We start from the raw sequence: 22,936 nt of genomic DNA on the forward strand, positions 1-22,936 counted from the left end.
ACGTGACAGTAACTGGTCTTTGTGACGGAAATCTACCCTTGTACTGCAATGATGGAATAGTCTAGTCGTTCAAAATGGCGGCGGCGGGAAAAGATTTTCAGTCCGGTCGGAAACCTCCCGGAGATCGTCTGTCTGCGTCCTTCTCGGACGCCGCAGACTCCACCATCGGGGTCATTTGGCAAGTGAGTGTCTCACAGATCTTAGTAGACTCCAAGAATTCTCTATGTTTTCCACAGATTGTTAAGATTTTCGGGACACAAAAAGTGGTTTACAAAGTGAAAGTTGCCCCCCTCCCCCACACGTGTTGTCCGAGTGCGTCTGACTCGGTTTTTACAGATAATGTCCTTGGTTTTAGTGACCGGAAAAGTTCTGGACCTGCCATAATTTTATCATATAAATGCGCTCTCTTTTTACACATATACTAGCACATGTTGTTGTTGTTGTTCTTGTTTAACGTTTATGTCGCTAGACGTGGTCTCTAGTCTAGTTTTTCGCTTGGTTCAGTTCAGAGTCAGTATGTCTCTGTAGGTATTAACACTTGGTGACTCGTGCTAGTGTGAAGCTGAGTCATGTACTTATACTAAATGGTGGCCACCACGTCTTAGTAACTGGTGTGTAATCATAATTTTTGTATAGATGTCTCAGGAGGGAGCAGAGTTCAACCCAAGCGCCATGAACGAGGCTTTGGACCAGAGACGGCAGCTCCGTAAGAACTTGAGACCGTCCTTCCCTACCGCTGCCCTCGCGGCGTCACCCGCAGTTCGCCAGGAGGCGGCCAGCAGGACGCTACGCAGGAGAAGCACCAATGTCGAGAAATGTATCCTTGTATAATGAGGTTAAATCTTGATTTTTAACATTATTGCCATAAACAAATGTGTTCTTCTTTGGTACGTTTGTATCTTAGCTGACTTGTAATTGATTTACATGTACTTTTTCCCCTCCAAACCTTGTATGTATTAGCACCTTCTAGCAGTTTTATTAGATACAAATTATGTACGTATTATCATGGAGGTACCTCCATGGTATTATGTATTGTTATTGTCAGAAGTCCAGGAAGGCAAATATACCTGTAATGGATTTAACACATTGTATATAAACTTGGTTATGGGCCCAGGGGTTAGGTTAGCCTGGGTACCATCCCCAGTAGTATATTCGCAAACTCTATAACTGGGTCTGGACTTGATCACATATAAAACGATTGGTCATGACGTCACGTAATGAGCTAGCCCGAGCAGCGGGGCTTCATTATTGATTGGCTGAGCCTCAGAGGCGACGGCCAATGGCGCGCCTGCATTATTCAAGTGATGTTTGTTGTTTTGTAAACACAGATCTTCGCGCGAGTGTTCCTTTTCTCGGTGCGTTCTTTTTTTTACTGGTAGGACGCCCAAAACATCACGAACGAAATTATTCAATGCATCTTTTTGCTCATTTTTAATTGCGAGGTCAACATCAACCTCCGTGAGCTGAGCGGCTTGTGCGTCAGCCATGTTGATGATTTATCGCGGAAAGACTGACTACGGCTATATCATGTGCGCTTTAGCGTTCGGTTCGCCGTCGGACATGTTGATGATAAGGCGTTCGGACGTTCGAACGGACGCTAACGTCGCCGTTCGGACGTCCGAACGGCCCTTACCTAATATGTACATACCCCAAAAAGGGCTTAGACGAGTAGGACCAATCAGCGCGCTCGTTCAAAATCTGAACGAATATTTAGACTCCAGACGCTACATATGTGTGCAAGTCCAGACCCAGTTATAGAGTTTGCGAATATACTACTGGGGATGGCACCCAGGCTAGGGTTAGGTGGCATGGAGAAAGAAACATGAAGCATCTACTTCACTTGTTAAGAATCTGATTCAGCTGCACATTACACATGTATGTCTGTCTGGTGCATCCTTGACCTTGGCCCCAGCCCTGCAGCTGCTTGACCAGGCGGTCGGCGGAACGCCCGGCCCGGTCCTGCGGATGGCGCGGACCCCGGGGAGCCAGCTGCGACACGCCAGCTACACACCGCGCCCGGTCCCGTCCACATCGCAGTTTGATGTCAGCATGTCCCTGGGAATGACCCCGGCCAAATCCATGCCTCTGTCACAGTCCATGGTCAGTTAACACTTTTAAACCCTTCACCAACTACATATCAAGTCACCAAGTATGCTAAGGGTTAAACCATTTAAGTCTATAGGTCTAATTTCCAGGAAATGACCACTGATTAAGCCTGATTAAATAGCTAAATACAGCTGGCCACCTGAAGATCCTGTTCCAACAAACACACACACCACCCCACCCCCAAATGTGGAGAAGGGCCTAAAGCCATGCATGGCAGAGTTTGGTGACAAACTTAACTACTGCTATGTACACGGTGACCCAAAGTTTGCCTTTTGCTGCCAGGAGAACAAACTAGTCCATTTTTTGAATCATGGAGGTTTTGGTGTGCAGGTTAGACTGTGGTATTGAGAAGATTTATGGGTCTCCTGCTTGCTGCTTTTTTTTATTGCGCCATAACTTTCAATCATAACACTTGTCACTTCCTGAAGGTCCACACCCCTGCCCAGAGGCCCCCATCCACCATGGAGATGTACACACCGGGTGGGATGACTGAGGACATCACATCCACAAACATGTCACTCCTGCTGGAGGAGGACCCAGGTCTGGCAGGTAGGGAGGAGGTCAGGGTACTGTACCATGGCAACAGGGGTTACCATAGAGATGCAGATGGTTAGTTACTATAGAGATGGGAAGTTTATGGGGTGATGGAATTACCATAGAGACAGTGTGTTTGCCTTGGATATGACACTTTCACTGCGCAGATACAGTACGTAAACTTCTGTTGATGTACTCCTCAGGCATGTACACAGCCACCATTCTATTACAGTTACCATGGTAATTGTCATGGCAACCCCAGTCACACAATCCCCTTTCATACCCCAGTCCTCAGGTATGTACAAGGAGTTCATGTGCTCCTTAGACCATGTACACAGGTTGGAGTCCTGACAGCCACCATTCTATGGTTATCATGATTGTCTTACAAAGTTCCCATTCTTCCCCAGCCTCCTCAGGTGTGTACACAGAGTTCATGCAGCGCCTGCGTGCCCGACCAACCTCCAAGGAGGTGTTTGAGCTGCTGGACGAGTACCAGCAGGTGTGCTGCGAGCAGGTGTCGCTGCTGAAGAGGATCGTGAAGAAGGTGACGACGGCGCAGAACAAGTTCCAGCTGACCCTGACGGTCCTGCAGCTGCTGCAGCAGGAGAAGTGCACCTGGAGACTGCTCTTCTCCATGTACAAGTCAGTACACGAACTTGTCTATTCGTGTGACATGTCCAGGACTCGAAATGCTTTTTTTCTGCATACTTGCACCAGACAAACTTTACGTAGGTAAATGTAGGAAGTATGGATCATACTAAAACTGTTCTGGAACCATTGTCATTATTTCTTTCATACTGTATTGCAGTTGCATATTTCTATTCATAATTAATAAGACACTTTCTTATGTACTCATCATGATCAGGTCTGCTGTGCATCCATTTAAGAAAGCTAAGTTTCAAACTTTGCGTTCTACACAGACAGAATCCAGTCAGAGGATCATAGTCAGATCTACATCTAAATCATGTTTGGGTAGATCAGGATCAACAACTAATTCAAGCCATGTCTTATCTAACCAAAGACTCTTCAATGCTTGTTGTGAATTGGGAATAATTCAAACTTTGCCTCGTACAGGGACAGAATCCAGTCGGAGTTCTCAGAGTCGGAGGCGATGATGACGGACTTGGTGAACAACAACGTGAGCGAGCGGAAGATCGTGGAGGCGCTGTTTGAACGGGAAGCGTCCACCAGACAGAGTCAGCTGGTCATCGATTGGCTGGAGAGGAACGCGGCGGACGATGTGGTGGACTTTTACGAGAAAGTGGAGTTTTACTCGCAGTCAGTTTGCTGGTGAGTCAGTCTTGATTCTGATGGTCAACGTCACTTACTATAATACTAGTATAGACATCATAGCGTTCAAAGCAAGGTTTCTGACCAGAAATCTTTTATTTCTATTTTTTGTAGCAACTGTAAGAATCGCAGATAAAACTTTCTCTCACTATCAGCTATTGATCGCTTTCATCACGTTCTACATGTAGCTGTGTCAAGATTACTTGATACACAGTGAGGGCTTGAAATACTGGGTACATGTGCACCTTATTGCACTAAAATTTATTTGGAGCTTCTCATATTTCCTACAGGGAGAACACCCTGCACACGCTGCAGCAGGGCAGTGGCCTGACCCACGGCAGCAGGGCGCTGGTGACAGAGATGGACCCTGATGCGCCCATCAGACAGCAGCGGCCCCTGGCTGACCTGGATAAGGAGGACGAGGTGCGCCTGCTGAAGTACATCTTCACCTACCTGCGGGCGGGGCAGCTGGAGGAGGTAGGGACAGAAAGTATCTGTATTTGTAATTGTATAGCCAGTATAACCGCCCTTTGGTATAACACAGCAGCTTTGCAGGCATGCGGCAGCTAGCTACATTACATGGTAGGCCTGCTGAAGTACATCTTCACCTACCTGCGGGCGGGGCAGCTGGAGGAGGTAGGAACAGAAAATGGTGTTTGTTTGTTCATTTTCCATAACCGGTAAACTACCTATAAGTGTAATAGTTTTGTACATTAAGTACAAGCTGCATAAATCCAGACTGAAAGGTTTGATCCGCTCACACACCAGGAAGGACCCCTACTCTTTTCGATCATAAGTACAGTAGGATGTTTAATGTTTCCCAGGTGTGGCTCCTCAAACACTGTACCTCCAGATTTACATCCCATCCCTAACCGAAGCTAGGTGCTCATTGTCACTTGACTTGAGTGAGGAAATGGGTGTTAGGTGTCTTTCACAAGAACACAACATTGGGGCCTACCAGGGATTGAAAAAAAAGAACCTTCAGATTCTTAGTTAACAACTCTAACCACAAAAGACCTTTCCACTGTGTGGTGTTGCTCAGGATTTGTGTTTGTCATCTAGACTAGATTTGTACGCGTTTGTTGCGTATAGTTACAAAAGCAGAGGACATGTAAGCAGTGTTTGTTTCCCTGTGCTGTAGGCCCAGAGGTTGTGCAGGAAATGTGGTCAGTCCTGGCGAGCAGCCACTCTGGAGGGATGGAGACTGCACCATGATCCCAACATGGGCGGGGGTAAGTAGCCTCCATCAGGCCTTCTACAGGGTATACGAATGTGCTGCAGTTTGGGCAAATATTGCAAGGAGGCTTCTATACAAATGTGTCTTCTGTTTGAATCTAATGCTGTGATTCCCAAATGTATAGACCACTATCATAACTTCAAGAGGTTGGTGCAAAACAGCAGATGCAAGAGTCAGAGACTCATCAAGTACTAGTAATTTCCCACCAGTGACCAAAAATTCCTGCCTTACTGTATGTGACTTTCATTTTGCGGTCTTACAAATATTCCAGGTTCCAGTGAGTTGTCACCCATAGAAGGGAACCCAAACCGAGATGTGTGGAAGGCAGTTTGCTGGAGGATGGCGCAGGACGAACACGTACACCTGTACGAGAGAGCTGTGTATGCTGCACTCAGCGGCAACCTCAAGGAGGTGGGGGAAACATTTCAACATTTGAGCTTTCTTATCAATCAGAACTTTAAGCTGTTTTTTTTTTTCAATTCTTTGTACATGTGGACAGAAAGTTCAACAAATTGCAACTGAATATTCTGTAATTCATTATTTTGGGATAAATACCTGTACGACTCGACTACAGATTCCATTAGTCACTGACAAAAAGTGGACAGTTTTCAATATCTTTGCAACTGCTTGAGGAACAGTTTCCTTGTGTACTGTCAATTTGTCCTGGAGAAAACCAGTATTGGAGAATACAATGCACATATCTGTAAGCTGAACCGGATTGTAACACATTTCTATACCAACCAAAGAGACTAAGGTTACCGTCCCCGCCACTAGTGTTCCTAACATTGTGACCTCATACTAGAGCCTTGAAGCTATTCAATTAATAGCTAATCCATATTGATATGACATAACAGTACTAGGCTTTAATTTTACCTACTTGATTCTGAATGACATGTGTTGACCCATTTTTCATTGCTTTTAACATGTTTGTACATTCGTCTTTATGTGTAATTTACACGTGATACAAGTTTGTATTTAACCTCCTTGATTTCATGTTATCACACAAGTGTATGTAACCTGCAAGTTGATTGCAATAAAATCTGAATCTGCCCCTGCAGCTGCTGCCTGCCTGTGAATCCTGGGAAGACTGGCTGTGGGCGTACTACAAGGTGATGGTGGACTCGCGTGTGGAGCAGGAGATCCGAACGGTGCGCGGAGACCGCCCCATGGAACCCCTCCCCCCCGCGTACTGGGACAGGGTACTCACACCTGAGGCCATCTTTAAGGTTTGTTTTTTGATTATATGATGATCAGACAAGGGGCCCACTCCTCAAGAGCATACATACAAGCATATACAAATATAAAAACAGCAGTACGAGTGATCAGCATGACATCACGGCCTGTGAGTAGTAGGCAAAAAAGCGTGACTGTGTCAAGATTTGCTTACCAATTTGCATGTATATTATAATGTAAACAAAAACAACTGTGATCACCCTAATACATAGAAATAGAATGTCTTTTTCCATTCAATAGTAGCTAATGCTGGTATTTATTTTCACTGTTAGCTGAAGTGAAGACTATCAAATTGACAATATCTCAACACCAGATATTATCTCCATGGCTGAAAAATGAGAATTGTACGAACTGACCTGTCAGTGATGGACAGGTTCAGTTGTCTCCGCATCCCTCTAGGTCAGCCTTCAGTGGAATGACATAAGGTGTAGTGGGCCTGACCACCCCCATTTCTCACTTGGTAGCTCCCAGAATGAAACTCCCATGATTCCTTGCTGCGCATGCGCACTGGTCAGTCTTCTGTTTGTAGAGGCTCCTGGCCGAAGTGTACTCGGGAGGGCTTCATCCACCAGACTTCTAGGATGATCTGACAGGGAGGGAGGCTGACCTAGAGGGATGCGGAGACAACTGAACCTGTCCATCACTGACAGGTCAGTTCGTACAATTCTCATTTGTCTCCGCATTCCCTCGTATGTCAGCCTTCAGTGGAATGACATAAGGTGCCTTTGTAGCCTGAGGCCAGGAGACTTCGCCCAAAGTTGTTGCTCACCACAGGCTTCTTGTAGAATCTCTCCCACGTACTGCAAGACGACCAATTGGCTGTTCTCATGATGTCTTTGGTAGATACTCCCTGCAGTTGTGCTGCTGAAGTAGACGCACTGCGTGTCGAGTGCCCTGTGAATTGACGTGTGTCTATTCCCGCTTCCTTTAAGACAGTCTTCAGCCATCTAGCTATAGTTGCTGACGTAACTGCCTGGTGCGGTTCCACCAGGGCACGAAACAAAAAACTATCACATAACCTAAAACTCCGAGTTCTTGATAAATACACTTTCAAATATCGAACTGGGCACAACCTACGGTCCTCTTCAAACTTGGGTAGAATGATCTCCTGAATCACACTGCCCGGACGAGAAGTCTTTGTCAGCTTCTCTACTCGGAAACAAACTCCTTCTGGAATTCTTCGCTTCAGTTTTACGTCCAGGAACGAAAGTGTCTGCTCCCTTCCTGCTGATACCAGTGCCACTAACATAGCCAGCTTCAGTGTTAGCTGACGAAGAGATAAGGAGTTGGCCGGGGACCAGCGGCGCAAGAAGTCCAACACTTGCCTGACATCCCAAGTGAACGAATACTTGGGTAAAGGAGGTCGCAATTCAAACAGACCTTTCATAAACCTGCGCATCAAAGGATGTTCCCCTAGCGGACGACCTTCCAGGGGAAGATGTGTGGACGAGATGGCTGATCTGTACACGTTCACTGTGCGGTACTGGAGCCCTCTCTCATGTTGAGATAACAGAAACTCTAACACTTGACTCAGAGGAGCACAAACGGGATCAAGATCCCGTCCACGGCACCAGCTACTCCACTTGTCCCAGGCCGAGGAATATTGACGCTGTGTTCCTGCCCTCCATGATGCCAGTAGAATTCGGCTAACCTTTGTCGAAAAGCCGTACACCGCATGTTGTCTCCGCAAACATGCCATGCGGCTAGTTGCAGCTTGCTGCCCTCTGGGTGCGGCAGCCCAGACTCTACCTGGATCAGGAGATGCTCGTGCTGGGGTAGGAGGATCGGTTCTTCCACCACCATTTCTAGTAGAACGGGATACCATACCGCAGTGTCCCACACTGGTGCTATCAGGATTAGCTGAGCTCTGTCCTCCCGCACTTTCTGCAGTGTTGGCGGGATCAGCTTGAAGGGGGGAAATGCGTACGCTAGTTCCCACTCGTTCCACCGTAGTGTGAAGGCGTCTGTTCCCATGGCTTCCGCTTCTGGATGCCACGACACGTACTGCTCCAGTTGTCGGTTGGTTCTGCTGGCGAACAGATCCACCCCCTGACTGAGTAGTGGAAACGTTGCCTGAAGGTTCAGGAACGTATTCCGTTCCAGAGACCACTCCGTTGCTACGGAAAAATGTCGAGAGCAAAAATCTGCTCGAATGTTCTCCCTGCCTGCGATGTGTTTCGCTGATAGAGACAGGTTCCTGTCGGCGCACCACTGCCAAAGATCCAGCGTGGCGTTCAGTAGAGCGAGCGACCGTGTGCCGCCCAGCCTGTTCAGGTATGCCACCACAGTAGAGTTGTCCGAGTGAACTCTCACGTGACCATTCTCGATGTCCTTGCAGAAGGCGCGTACTGTCATCGACGCTGCCTGAAGTTCTAGGACGTTGATGTGAGCTCTGCTCTCTCTCTCTGTCCAACGGCCTCCGGTGTGGACGCCATTGCAGAAGCCGCCCCAACCTGTACCTGACGCATCCGATTCCACCTCCAAGTCCGCTGAGGGAGCGAGAATCGGTCGACTGTTCGCGTTGGCCAACTGGTCTCTCCACCAGACCAGATCCGTGCGGGCGGCTGCTGTCAAAGAGACTTGACCTTCCCAGTGACCTCTTGACGTTCGCAGAGCTCTGATAAGCAGACGCTGAAGATACCGGAAGTGAAGTGGAGCGTGCCAGACCGACGGTGCTGTGGCTTGTAGCTTCCCGATGATCCCTGCAAGATCTCTTGCTGACACCGGGCAATCTGTTGACAGAAGTGTGTCCGCCATCTGCTGTAGAGCTGACACCTTGTCCTCGGGAAGGTACATCACCATCAGTGTTGAATCGATGCCTGAGCCGAGGAAGGTGATACGCTGAGTCGGTTCCAGTACCGACTTGGATAAGTTGGGCACGAATCCCATACTGGAGATCAGATCGATGGCTGCTTGAAGCACCTTCCGACACATTTCTCTTGAGTGAGCGATCACTAGAATATCGTCCAGATACACTACCAGACGAAACCCTCGCCGACGCAGAAGTGCGATGGGTACCTTCATCACCTTGGTGAAGACACGAGGTGCGGTGGCGATGCCGAAGGGTAGGCACTGAAACTGGTAGAATCTTCCTCTCCAGTGAAACGTCAGATACTTGCGATCGTCTCTGTGAACTGGGATGGTAAAGTATGCGTCTGTCAGGTCTAGTTTGGCCATGTAATCCCCTGGCCGCACTAGATGTTTGATGAGGCGAAGACTCTCCATCTTGAAGCGTTGCTTGTGAAGAAACTTGTTTAAGGGTTTCAAATTGATGACCGGTCGAACGACCCCCTGTCTTCTTGGGTACTGTGAACAAAGTTGAAACAAACTGTGTGTGATGGTAGGGAACTTCTGTAACTGCTCCCTTGGTGAGTAAGGTTCTTACCTCCTCGTCTAAGACTGCCGCTTGTGCGTCGTCTCTCGGTCGGGACAGTGGAAGACGTCCCTGAATTGGCGGCGTTGTCGCAAACTCCAACTTGTACCCCTGGACACATTGAAGGATCCATGGATCCGTAGTCACCTGCTGCCACCGATGAAGGAAGTGGGCTAACCTGCCGGCATGAGGCAGCGGAGACGGATGAGGTACACTTTGCAGTTCGGTCGAACGCCGGGCCCCACTCTCTGTAGTAGATGGGGTGCTTACTTCTTCTGTTGTCGCTTCCCGTCCCCGCCGGCTTGGAGCGAAAAGACCGGGATGAGTTGTAGTAAGATGGACGTGACTGGTAGCTGCTACCTGCATAGCTGTAGTTGGTTCTGGGAAGTAACGTGTGTTCCTTCCCCTGTTACCGCCCGAACCGGCGCCGCCGCCTCGACGGAAGTTCTGGGACGACCCTGAAGCCTTGTTGGTCGACCCCTCCTTCTGCAGCAGCCCGGAGACTGCCTTGTCCTCTGAAGCCATCTCTTTAGCCTTAGAGCCCAGATCTGGTGGGAACAGGTACTGGGGATCATCTGAAGGCTTCTTGAAGATGTCCCTGAACTTCTTCTGAGAAGACTCGGACACAAAGGAACGTCGGGTGAATGACAACTGTGAATTCACTGATCCCAGAAGTGCCATGGCTGAACTAGCACAATCATTCATTGTCACTTGAAACTCTTCAAAACTATCCTTGTCACAACGTTGAATGAGTTGCCAAAGATTCATTAAAGGGCAAGCCACTTGTACAAGATTAGATTGTACCCCTTTCAATGCTTTATCGTGAGAAACGATCACCTCACCCTGCTTTTGTCGTTCTCGATGACAGCACGGGACAAGAAATCGTTCAGGACCGGTGCCACCATGTTGTCCGGCTTGTTGTCTGGCCAGTCATGCATCTTCTGCCAGCTCTCTAGAGCCTCTCCCCTGCACTGGTTCTCGTGCTTGAAGTACTTCTCGGAGAACCGAATGACAATATCATCGGCCTCCCAGGGCTCCTTGGCCTTGTTGGCTGTCGGGTCAAACGGCTCTAGGGCGCTGAAGTCATCGCCGCCATCGTCGGATGACGCGCTGTCGTCGGGAAAGGTGCTGCCGCCCCCTCCCTTCTTCCGGCTGAGCTGTGAAGCGCTGCCGCTTCTCTGCAACCGGTCCCCCGCCAGTCGAAGCTCGCCGCTTCCTCGAGGGTTCTGAAGACGTCAGTTGGTTGACCAGCAGTTCTTGAAGTCCGTCCAGCTTATCTGAAAGCAAAGAGAAATTCTGCTCTAAGGCAGATATACGTACGGCACTGCTGTCACCATTCTTCTCTTGAGTCTCCAAAAAGACTTCTTCCTCGCTCCTCTTCTCGAGTTGAGAGTCGACACGTGTGTCTTTCTCTTCCTCATGAAGTTCTTCAGACTCGATTCCGCCCGCCGTGGACTCCACGTCGTCGCCCGGGGGCCGTAACAGGCCGCAACTTGGGCGGCTGTGAATGTTGTGAAGAACCATCATGGCCGCCCCCAGGTGGGGAGGGGGCGCCATGTGCTCGGTTCTGGACGCCGTCCTCTTGCGGCTGGCGTGCCTCGAGGAGGAGCGCGCGCGCTCCTCCCGCTCTTCGGGAGCTCTTGAACTCTTGCGTCGTCTGTCCTCGCGCTTCGAGCCCATTTTACCAAGAGAAAAACACCGGGGGTGTGTTGCCAGAGGCTCAAAAAATTAAGACTGACCAGTGCGCATGCGCAGCAAGGAATCATGGGAGTTTCATTCTGGGAGCTACCAAGTGAGAAATGGGGGTGGTCAGGCCCACTACACCTTATGTCATTCCACTGAAGGCTGACATACGAGGGAATGCGGAGACAATGTAGTGATGAAAGGAACAAGTTGCAACGTTTCTGAACCATTTTCCGTTACAGGAGCTCCAGTCATCTCCACATGAAGGGGTCCAGTCAGAAGCAGAGGAGCCGTTCCACATCATCCAGAAATACATCATTCTGGGGGACGTGGACGGTAGGGACCGTTCATTACTGATCCTCTGGTTGCCTGTATAAGCCTGCGAATTCGTTTGTTTGGGTGTTTGTGCATGGATCTTAATGATATTTGGGTTGTTGGTAGGTTGTGACAAAAGCTGAAAGTACATTTTGTAATTAGATTTTGGGCAATCTAGCAGCAGTCCACAGTACTGCAGCAGAACTTTTCAGTTTTGATCTCTCATCCAGTTGTAACATATTACCTCCTCTGCTCTGTAGGGCTGATAGAGACCATGAGTGAGTGGATAAAAGCTGACTCCCCTCCCCACCAGCACCTGGTGCGTTTCATGGCCCACCTGGTCCTGTTCTTCCGCTCCATCGGAGTCCACACCAAGGACGAGCTGTGCACCGCTATTCTGGAGCACTACGTCAGGGTAGGTCCCACTGACAGCTTTTAACATAGAGTTGACACATTTTGCATTTGCTGAGAAATACATGTATTGTGCCTTTTGTTACATAATATGCATTATATTTCTTCCCTTGGTTTTCAGGGTAGGTCCCACTGCCAACTTTTGGAAAAGAGGGGAGAGTGAAATATTCTGCATTTGGTGGCTGATACTGTGTCGTTTATCCCATCCTTGTTTATGCCATCACATTTATACCAATCTTATTTCCTCCTTGATTTTGTTATAAAAGACATGACACAAAAGTCATGTTTTTTCTGTTGTTTTTCTGTATTTATATTCTATGTGAGGATACTTGCTGCACTTAAGATCTACATAAAGCTATAGAGGACAGGGAGAGATAGAGGAAGGGAGTTAATGAGTGAAACCATCATGACCTAGTGATGATGATGATCTGTTCTGACAAGTCGATGTTAGCCTGCCACTGAACTTGCCAATGACCTCTGTCAGGGTTTTGTGTACAATTTTTTTTTGTTTGGTTCTGATCTCACGCCCTGGCTTCCCCAGACCCTGATGGAGGCAGGTGAGACCCAGCTGGTGGCGTTCTACACGGCGACCCTGCCGCTGGACCGACAGGTGCTGCTGTACGCACACTTCCTGGAGCGCGTGGAGGAACACTCGCAGAGGCAGATGTGCCTGGAGCTGGCAGAGGAAGCAGGTTAGGGAATTATATATAGAATGTAGGAAGATAGCTGCTAGGTAAGGGATTGTTGGAGGGGTTAGAAGAAAAAGCCAGTACAGAGTTTGAAATACTTTTTTTCTGCACACTTGCACTGATGCAGGTGAAAATTACCTGCACCAGACAAAATTTTACCTCCACCACTCAGAATTCGGGAAGCATGGATCATTGCTAAAAACTGTTCAGAAACCATTGCCGTTATTTCTTTCATACTTCAATTTTGTAACTTAGTATGTTAGTGCTGGTACATTTGCAAAATAGCTCAAACTCGCTTCATGAACTTTCAGGGTAACTAATCCATCCATTCCCACAATCCTCCAGGGCTGGACATCCCCACCATCACCAAGACGGTGGTGGAGAACATCCGCACCCACGACCAAGGTGACTTCAAGGTCAGCGCGGAGGTCACCGCCGCCCTGGAGGCCGCCACGTCCGAGGAGGACAGGCGGAAGATCAGGGCCATCGATTGGCTGGTGTTTGACGAATCGCAGCGGGCGGAGGCCCTGAAGCAGAGTAACGCTGTGATGCGGACCTTCCTGGCCATGAAGAAACACGCGGCAGCAAAGGAAGTGTTTGAGAAGATCCCCTCAGGGTCTGTGGACGTCATCAACAGGCAGTGGCAGATACAGGTGACTCCAGTACTAGTTTAGGGGGAAAATTTGCTCGGAAAATTTTAACTTTTGCATGCTGTTACATTGTGTGTACAAATGTACTCTTACTGGTGTACATATCTTACTAGTATACGTTGTGTATACTAGTAAGAGATATTGGGAAGTTAGCTCATTACTTTGGGCAAAGTTTGATAGTAGCTTAACCTCCATCCTGCTATGTAGAAATTTGGCACTAAATTTGTATAGGCTATGTGTTTAGACAGCAAGGAAAAGGTTAGACAAGTTCCATTATATAGACATATAATAAGCTCAGTTCATAGTTCATAAAGGCTTACTAGTATATTTTGCAGATGCTCAATATGCATTGACAGATCATTTGAGAAGGCCAGAAAGGCACTCAGTGGAAGTGGTATTTTCACTGATAAGGGATAGGGGACACAATGGCCCATTAGTTTGAAGAATTTTTGTTAATTTCTTTCTTCATTGCCTTTCCCAGAACGGTAGTGCACCACTTCCCGCTGAAGACGATAACGCCATCAGGGAGTACATCTGCATACAGACATTCCTCATGGCACACGACGCCTTCAACGACTGGTTCACTCACTTCCACCACAACAAACCACACAGACCCAAACTACAGGAGGGGGCAAACTTCACAGAGAAGGTGAGAGAACTGGGTATGTTGTGTGTATGTGTGCTGTGTTTGTGTGTGGTATGTGTATGTGTGTGGTTCGTGTGTGTGTGTGTGTGGTGTTTGTATGTTGAGTGTTGTTGATGGTGTGTATGTGTGCTGAGCCTGTGGACAAAGTGTATTACATGTACTGTTGTAGGTGGTATGTATATGTGCTGTAGATGGTGTATACGAGTGTTGTAGATGGTGTAAATGAGTGTTGTGGGTGGTGTGTATGTGTGCTGTACCAGTAGATTGCATGCATACCGGTATTGAAGGTGGTGTGTATCAGTGTATATATGCTGTAAATGGTGTAAATGAGTGCTGTGGGTTTGCATGTGTGCTGAGGATGATGTGTGTGTGTATGTGCTCTGATGTGTGTACTTACTTGTGTTAATTACAGGTGAAAAATGAGCACAGAGAGCAGGAGTATGAGGTGGTAGTGTACATGTATGTGTGCTGTGGTAGATGTGTTGTATGTGGTTTATATGTGTGTACCTGTATGTGTACTGTCTTACTTGTGTGAGTTACAGGTGAAACATGAGCACAGAGAGCAGGAGTATGAGGTGGAGGTGAGCAGGTGGCACCACTCCCTGTCCCTGCAGACAGACGACGTCGTCAGTAAGATCTACAATGTGCTGCTGTTCCCTGATGGCTGGATGGTCGACCAGAGAATGGTCAGTCTTGTCTGTAGAAAACAGTATTTTTAACATATTATGACACAGTGACTGTTTTTTTTTTAAACTCTGATTGAACAAGCTCTTCATATGTGAGGCTCAGAGAGGTGACACTTGAAATCATCTTTGCTACTTGGGCTAGTACTGTAATTCACTGTGTTGATGGCAGCAAAATTTTACAGTCTTGGAAAAATGGGCGTGCTTATGGAACTTAATTTTTACAGGGGGCAGCAAGTGCGGGGAGGTTGACGATAGACAAACAGTTTGATAACGGTAATGATCATGAGTTCACAGTGCAGATTGATGACCGTGAAAACAGTGAACGTTACCTGTATCTGCATAGCCGGTATAACTGCCCTTTGGCATAAGACACTAGCTTCACAGGCACAGTTGCAGCTGGTTATATTACACTGAACAACCTGGTATTACACTCAACAACCTGGTATCAATACTATTACACCGAATCACCAGTACATGTACTAGAAGCTAAGACAAGAAATGGTGATGACCTGTTTCTACCTGTCTCCCGCAGGAGAGTGATGAGGACGAGGGTCGGACCCACCAGCTGGACCTGCTGCGGCAGCTGTGCCTGCCCACCATGGCCCTCCTGCTGCACACCGTCCTGCACGAGACACGCCGCTACGCTGACTGCATGGTGCTCGCAGACATCATCGCATCAGAACAGCATCAGCTCTACACGGTAAGCCCTGCTATTGGATGCTCGGTCAGTTGGTTACTGTGTGTTCTGTCAATATCCTTTGGGAATTGGTTGGCTGAGTGGATTAAGTGATGATCTAATCATGCCTTGTGTTGATCTTGCTATGTCTTGTGTTAAATCTTACTACATGTATGACTTGAGTTGATCTAATCATGTCTTGAGCTGATATGATAATGGCTTGGGTTGATCTGATCATATCTTGAGTTGTTCTGATAATGTGTTTAGATGATACGATCATGTCTTGAGTTGAATTGAATTGATCTGAAAATGTGCTGAGTTGATCTTACCATGTCTTGAGCTGATTTGATGATATCTAGTGTTGATCTGACATTGTGTTAGGTCGATTTGATGATATCTTGAGTTCAACTTGCCATGTCTTGAGTTGATCTGACCATATCTTAAGTTGATCTTGCCATGTTATGACCTGATTTTATCACATGTTGAGCTGATCCTACCATGTCTTCTGTCCATCTCCGTTAGGTGTTCAGGAGAGATGAGCTGCAGAGGTTTCTGCAGAAGCTGCGAGACTCCTCCATCCAGCTGCTGGACCAGAACCTCGACCCACTAGGGTATCAGGTGTCTTCTTAAAACAGCCGATCAGACGCCACTGTATATGTTTCTCCCAACATTTAATAAAGCATTCCTTTCTAATATCTCGAGGTAAAAGTGTCATAGTTTGTAAGCCTTCATTTACAAGGGTACTGAAGAGAATTGAAATAAAACATTTACATAGAAACTTTGTATGTTTTTGTTTGTGACTTTGTAGTTTTACTTAGTAGTACTACTGCAGTGGATGGGAAGGTGTTCTCTCACTTAGGGTAACAAACATGGATGGTAAGCACAACATGTGCAGACTTTGGCTGTAGACTGTAGAATTCTTGTTGTGGAAGTTCACGAAGCTGCTGCAGTACCCTGCATGTGGCACGCACCAAGACCCGCATTCTACAAAAAAAGGTGCACAGTGACTGTTTCCATGCCATCCTTTTTTGTCCTTGTTTGGCACCCGCTCATACGGAGCTCTGCATTCACCGAGAATAGTGTATGACTGGTATTTCAACCAAAACTCATTAGCCTTCCCCCTATAGTACAGGTTCAGTGCTCAAGGATTATCTTTTTTTTCATTAGGCACAAACCAGGTATGACCCGAAAACAAAGGGCTGTGTGTGACTAGGGCGTGGGAAAGGTGTTCCACTTTTTGTCGCCAAAATATTTTTCCTCCCTTTGTATTTCGCGAGTCCAAACGTTTCCGTCTTTGACAGACAATCTAACACAAAGGAGGTTTGAGACATTTTTCACCAAATATATCAACACACCAAATAGCGTGAAATCTTTGGTGAAAGTATTGTTGTTGCCAAACATTGCATCACAAATCAGCTGGGGCAGGTTTAACCATGAAGGTCAGTATACAGGTCGCTACCGGTATGAAGGGGGAAGGGAGGTATTAAGTGCAGTATGCCATGGCCTGGGGATATGCTGAAAACATTGGGAAGGAAGTACAGGAACTCGTACAAAACATATGCAGTATATATACAGTATATAATGTTACATTTACAATGGTAAGTTGGTGTACACTGACAACTATTTTATTCTAACATAAAAATCTTACATTTTATTCCTGTTACCCCTGGTATACTTGTCCTGATTTCATGTTGATTAGGATTGTCTTGCTGTCCTCTATATACATGCACATGGCCACATGCACATACACATATATTACTTTCACCAAGGAGATTCTATTCATACTTTCACTTAGCTAAATTTAACACCGATTTGATTCATATCAAAAGGTGGACGTGGCTTAAATCTGGTCAGACTGCTCCTAAACTTTAGCCAACCTCGGTTTAAGGGTACGAGTTCAATTTGGGCTATTTTGGGGGTGTTGTTGTGAATCATATCCTGGGAAGCTAACTGGTTTATGTGAGGCTGATGAAAAGTCAAGATATTTATAATCTCTTCAACAGACTCGAACAAACAGTAGGGCAGCAAATTTAGCATTGGTGCAGTTTTACTGATAGCATTATAATCGACATGCGGTGAACGTGTTTATTACTGTTGTGAACACAGAGCCGAATCTTTTCATGGTCATTAATGACGTTATAATGAACCTTCATCAAAGAGGTTTATGGCTGTGTTATTGTGATCAGCCTACGAACATTGAGAGGTTTGATTGCTGGCAAGATGTTGTGCCCTTGGGAAAATCACTTTACACAACTTCCCTCACTCCACCTGACTTCAGCTGGGAAGGTAAAATGTGGTGGAAGGAGGGGAATGGCCTCTACCTTCCACTACTGTGCCTTAGACAGTGGATTAACAATCCACTGCCCCTAGCTAGAGCCTGAAAACGGCTACGAGACTACATGTACCTTTCAGTGTACAATATACTGTGCTGATACGCACCTGCATGTGATAAATATAGTCGAATGTTGTCACAGAATACTAAAACCTAATCTAGGTTAAATGTCGAGTCGAATGGATCTTGTAATACCTTGGTAAACAATTACGAGACTTTATGGTCTATCGCCATTGTAGAACACAATACATACTCGTGATGCCGGCCTTAATGGAGCCGATTAATCACGCCCGGCTGGGAGCGGCCTCCGTCGTGGTAAACAGAACACTTCAAAAGCTCTTGGCAGGGACTTTTAGGGACAATCAGATCTATAAATCTCTCCAATGGATTACTACTTCTGTATGAAGGCAAATATAATAGGTGCCAGCGATTGGTAAAATTGGGCTTAGATAGCACTTCGGTTAGTCTGTCTGCCACTCGTTTGTTTCCTAATATAGTATAGATGCTCCCATTCTATCATAATCCGTTCAAACAAAATTCTTACCAAAAGCCTTACATGTCAATTATGGTAGGAACATGCAGAAAAATGTGGATAGAATATTTTTTATCGTACAATATTGCCCAAGCAAAGATATTTCACTGTGAACCGGAGTTACGGTAAATCGTACTAGTGTCATTCCGCCAAAAGCGTTTTTAATAGCGTAGCGCGTACCGAGTACTTTTGTTCAGTTGAATAACTTAGGTTTGACACTTGTTGTTTTGACTACTGACAAACCTGGGGTGACAACACGAAATTGCGATGACGACAACTGACATCCGCAGCACTCTAAGAAAACAAACAGGAAAACTTTTCTGTGTTACGGGTCAGTGCAGGTATGAAGGCATGGCACGATATTCTTACCTTGTTTAGCACATTTCAATTATTCTTAGTTTTGTGTAGACACTCGTTGTTTTAGTTACCGATAAACTACGGCGACAACAAGAAATTGTGACATGGCAACTGACATTCGTGGCATTCGAAGAAAACAAACATCCAAACTTTGCAGCGATACGGGTCGGCACAGGAATGACTGCCCCCTGAAGTAGTGAAATCCCTCACATATATGTTGCCAAGTAACTCTGAAGAAGTACGTGTGATAATAATAGGGGATCGAGGAATGCGAGGCAGTCAGTTATTTCGATAGGGAGATAGTACAGAATGTAGTGAGGTGGGAAAACAGAAGAAGAAATTCTTTCAGGACACATTTTCATGAGACATTTGAAATATTGTACATGTATCTTGATTGAGGAATATGTCCCATATCCTTCTATATTTCTCGATGCAGGCTGTGTATCAGACACCATCTTCTTATTCTTTGTATTCTTGCTTTCATGAATGATTTTAGGCAAGGCCTTTAGTAATATCTTAAAAGGAAAATGCGTTATATCTACATGTGTGTGTATATACGTTGAAGCAGACAGCTTATATGTTGTTGTTTAAAGTTATGTTTTCAAGAAATAGTAACTTCCACTAAGTGTCAAGTGTTCCACTGCGGTGTAGGAAGTGACAGTCCTTCAAGTTATGGAGTTATTTGTCAGTTTGCCAAACTAGACTGTGGTTACGGCGGTGCATGTTACATACTGGCCTCCGCAGCATGCACGGGTTATATCGGGGAGAAAATCGGACGACCAAAGTCGGGACCTCCGCCAATCACGCAGATAACGTCACCACGGCAACGACCAAAGGCCCGAGTATGATTCATATCGACCCGCCACCCCCCACAGACGGGTCGCGGGGTGCTTGGCGGGAAGCGTTGCCATGGCGACGGTTGCGAGGCAACCCAGGTGTGGGGATGTCGTCTGAGAAGTTTTTTTAGACCAAACTTTGCCAGGCGACATGTATACAAGGAGCTTAGCAACACTGAAAGAAAAGATTAAATTACACTTGAGGAAAACGTCTTGGTGACTCATATTTTTATGACGTCAACATAGCAGCGGAAGTCATAAGGCATAACTTCATGTTGATATAATGCCAGGACTGATTTGACAAAAATGTTACGAGAAAGCAAAGACAAACAGTACGGTACTTTTGTTTGTGCTGCTTGGACCGACTCTTGAAATCAACAATCCACATATCTTGGACATACCTGAATCAGGACAATAATACAATATCCAAGTCAAATGTTTAACTTCACACGTTTTTTTCATTTCCTTCTAGTTATACATCATCATATTCATCTATATCATTACCATGCCCGACAATTTATACTTTGTCATCCTTTTACTAGATCAATAAAAATGAGCTATAACGTCTGTTTTAATCCGGGGCTTTTAAGATTAACATTTGCCGTTTCAAGGATCGAAATTGGAAAAGCCAGTTCTAATAATATGTAGCCCTTTCTTCGTCTTATTTTAAGAACATTCCTGAAACTTTGGGCGACAACAAGCACCATGCACCTACGTAAGAGTTATTAGAAAATAAAGCATTAGATAAAAGGGTCCCATTGTGAAACGTGTGAACCAGTTTATTAGGTTAGCTGTGTCTCCTAATGGACGGATAATTCAGTTTGGCGCGCTGTGTGTGCATCGGTAATTGTGGGCGAGCACCTCCTTGACACGGGGCGTGCTCGAGAAAGTACTGTAGGGTTTACTTAACTTTTAAATTAGATTCACCAGATTAAACTTCACTTAACTCATTAAGTCGCCCCCACGCCTCAGTGTGCGGAGATAGTGGCTTGGTTCTCGGCAAGGCTTCAGAGTTCGTCTTACAGGTTCGCGATCTGTTGTCACTAGACATGGCTGAACGTGAGCTTCACATGTTAATGGCTTGTTCTTCCTGCCACACACGGGGTGGTAAAACATGGGTCGTAAAACTGTGATTATCATCTGGTGTGGATGGCACCGTCGCCCCTCATAACCCGGTCTGCTTAAGGGTTTAATTTACGGGATTGGATTGTAGGTGAGCGGTACGAACAGGTGCAGTCGGGAGGGGCGAGATAGAAGGATATTGACTAACAGGAAACAACAGTTGAGGACGACAGGTTAGTTGTAGAAGTCACTACCTAGGCCTGGTGGACTTTCAAAGTTTTGTCCAGTTACCAACTCCGGGATAGAGGGAGAGTCTCGAGGAATTTCTTCAACCAGATATTTTGGCGTTGTGTCACCGACAGAGCACAATAAACTTCTCTCCTTTTATTTTTCGGGAAAGGGATTTTGAATAAGATGGACGCTGCTAAAGCGGTGGAGACACAGACGTGCCAGACGCGGCGCCGCCTGTCCGTGACGAACTCACTGGAGCGGGTACGTCACCTGCAGGCGTCCCACCAACTGGAGCGGCAGCAGTGGTCCCGGGGCGCCGAGCACGACGCCGCGCGGAGAACCTTCCTTCAGCAGAGGCAGGGGAGGGCGCTGCGGACGCAACATGCGCTGCTAGGCGCGCCGACTGTACGGACTTACAGCCCCGATTCCGTGTCAGCTTCCTCAACGGATAACACCGAGGTGAGTGCAACTTACCCCACAGATCATCCACCCAATATTATCTACGAGAGCTTTAGGAGGTGGACTCTCGACTCGACGTCGGATTTGGGCCCAAGCCTCTCGAGGGCGAGGCGTCGGCGCCCCGAACAGTTAACGTTCGTCCTCCCCGGACGCAGGCGGCCACCTCTACGGAGAATGCAGAGCCGAAACTCGACCAACCCCAGGTCGATCCAGTACCGACTGGACGAGACTCCCCCTTCCCCGATCAATATTCAACACAACAACACCAACAACGGCGGGGAAGACGTCACGGACAAGGTGGCGGCGTTCTTGGAGAAGGCGTGCGTCCTGGCCGAGACCGACCGCGACCACGGCGCCGAGAGAACCTCCAACATCGAGGAGAGGATCCAGAAGTACGAGACGCGAAAGAGACAGATGCAGAGGCGGACCAGTCTGGTGTACTGTCCCGGCAGTGCGCCCATGGACGGCCCGGCGGTGGGAAGCATGAAACGGGTAAGTAAAGTAAAGTACGGGCCGGCATCACGCTGAGATAATTACGGATCATCTAGGTCACTTTTCACATATGTTGTTGTCTTAATCCTACCTGTACTTTACCCTTAAGCCATGCCTGAATTCTCTTAAGTATACAACATTACAATTCCTGACCCTTCCCGACTCATTCGTTTTTATCAATAAACCTTTACTTGGAGGCGCTGCGGTATCTCCAGGCACAGGTGTCCCTCATCGGTGTCGATGATATGGCTGCAGGGCTTTTTCTAATATTATGTACGTTGGTGCATATGTTTTTGTAAGTGTGTATACCTTCTACACATAACACTTGTCATCACTATTTTGGACTTTGTTGTTTCCAATTTAGTTCACCAATGATGTTGTGAAGTTATGTTGTTATCCCCGTGTGTATCTGGGTATATACATAATGTAAACGCGCATGTAAACATACAGTACATGTATATACATATGATACACGCATCTTTGATCAGTGTAAACATACATCTTGAATGAAATGTCTGAGCACGACAGAAGAGCCAAAATCATTGCTGAATATTGTACCTACGCACCTCCACAACTATGCATGTGTAAATGTGCATAAATTATGTTCCAATGACTAGTTTTAAAATGACATAAATAAACGCGTAGCACATAATGTGTTAAGCCCGGGGGCTGAGAAGAAAACGCATCACAACAGAACATGTTCCCTTCTGCTTTCTCTTTATTGCGATGTCCTTTAGCCCATAAGGCTAATATTCCAGGGTTCATACAGAAATAAAAACGCATATACAACAGATAACATGGTGAAAACAACACACATTGAGCACAAAAAGAAATTAACATTAGTTACAAAGTAAGTTAATCTACATACTAGTCACAGAACATTACAAGAGTTAAAACTTTATTGCACAACAGTTGTACAGGGTACTAAGTACATATTATCTACATTTTTATAAGGCTAGCTAATAACAAGAGTGGATGACTAGTATGGGATAGCTATGAACTTTTACAATCGTTGGAATTATATGAACAGTTGGCGGATGTTTTTCCCGGCCCAGATCAGCGCGGTTGCCGCGGGGGCAGCCTAGGGTGGGGAGGGGGATGGCATA

General features: G+C 46.5%; 2 protein-coding genes across 2 annotated transcripts in view; both read left to right on the plus strand.

Annotated features, from left to right (window-relative positions):
- Window positions 1–59: 59 nt before the first annotated feature.
- Window positions 60–16,307, plus strand: LOC109471440 (nuclear pore complex protein Nup107-like). Its single transcript, XM_019770751.1, has 18 exons — window positions 60–182; window positions 637–817; window positions 1,913–2,100; window positions 2,535–2,655; window positions 3,048–3,282; window positions 3,715–3,930; window positions 4,221–4,407; window positions 5,072–5,162; window positions 5,439–5,578; window positions 6,226–6,393; window positions 11,699–11,792; window positions 12,032–12,186; window positions 12,724–12,874; window positions 13,217–13,524; window positions 14,003–14,170; window positions 14,710–14,853; window positions 15,386–15,553; window positions 16,052–16,307. The coding sequence occupies exons 1-18, from the start codon at window positions 75–77 to the stop codon at window positions 16,157–16,159; spliced, it is 2,931 nt and encodes a 976-aa protein (XP_019626310.1). The 5' UTR covers window positions 60–74; the 3' UTR covers window positions 16,160–16,307.
- Window positions 16,308–21,062: 4,755 nt separating this feature from the next.
- LOC109471482 overlaps window positions 21,063–22,936 on the plus strand; it is a 2,415-nt gene continuing 541 nt past the window's right edge. Inside the window, exon 1 of the mRNA XM_019770814.1 lies at window positions 21,063–21,830. Coding sequence (XP_019626373.1) covers window positions 21,063–21,830 — 768 coding nt within the window. The remainder of the gene's footprint in view (window positions 21,831–22,936) is intronic.

This window comes from Branchiostoma belcheri, unplaced genomic scaffold (genome assembly GCF_001625305.1).
Source record: "Branchiostoma belcheri isolate BF01 breed outbred unplaced genomic scaffold, Haploidv18h27 scaffold25, whole genome shotgun sequence".
Classification (NCBI taxonomy): domain Eukaryota; kingdom Metazoa; phylum Chordata; class Leptocardii; order Amphioxiformes; family Branchiostomatidae; genus Branchiostoma; species Branchiostoma belcheri.

What these genes read in the sequence shown, in the direction of transcription:
- LOC109471440 (XM_019770751.1), top strand. Translation starts at nt 75, where the DNA reads ATGGCGGCGGCGGGAAAAGATTTTCAGTCCGGTCGGAAACCTCCCGGA. An exon ending in CCATCGGGGTCATTTGGCAA is followed by an intron (nt 183 to 636) that starts GTGAGTGTCTCA and finishes ATTTTTGTATAG; the next exon opens with ATGTCTCAGGAGGGAGCAGA. An exon ending in TTCTGGAGCACTACGTCAGG is followed by an intron (nt 12,187 to 12,723) that starts GTAGGTCCCACT and finishes TGGCTTCCCCAG; the next exon opens with ACCCTGATGGAGGCAGGTGA.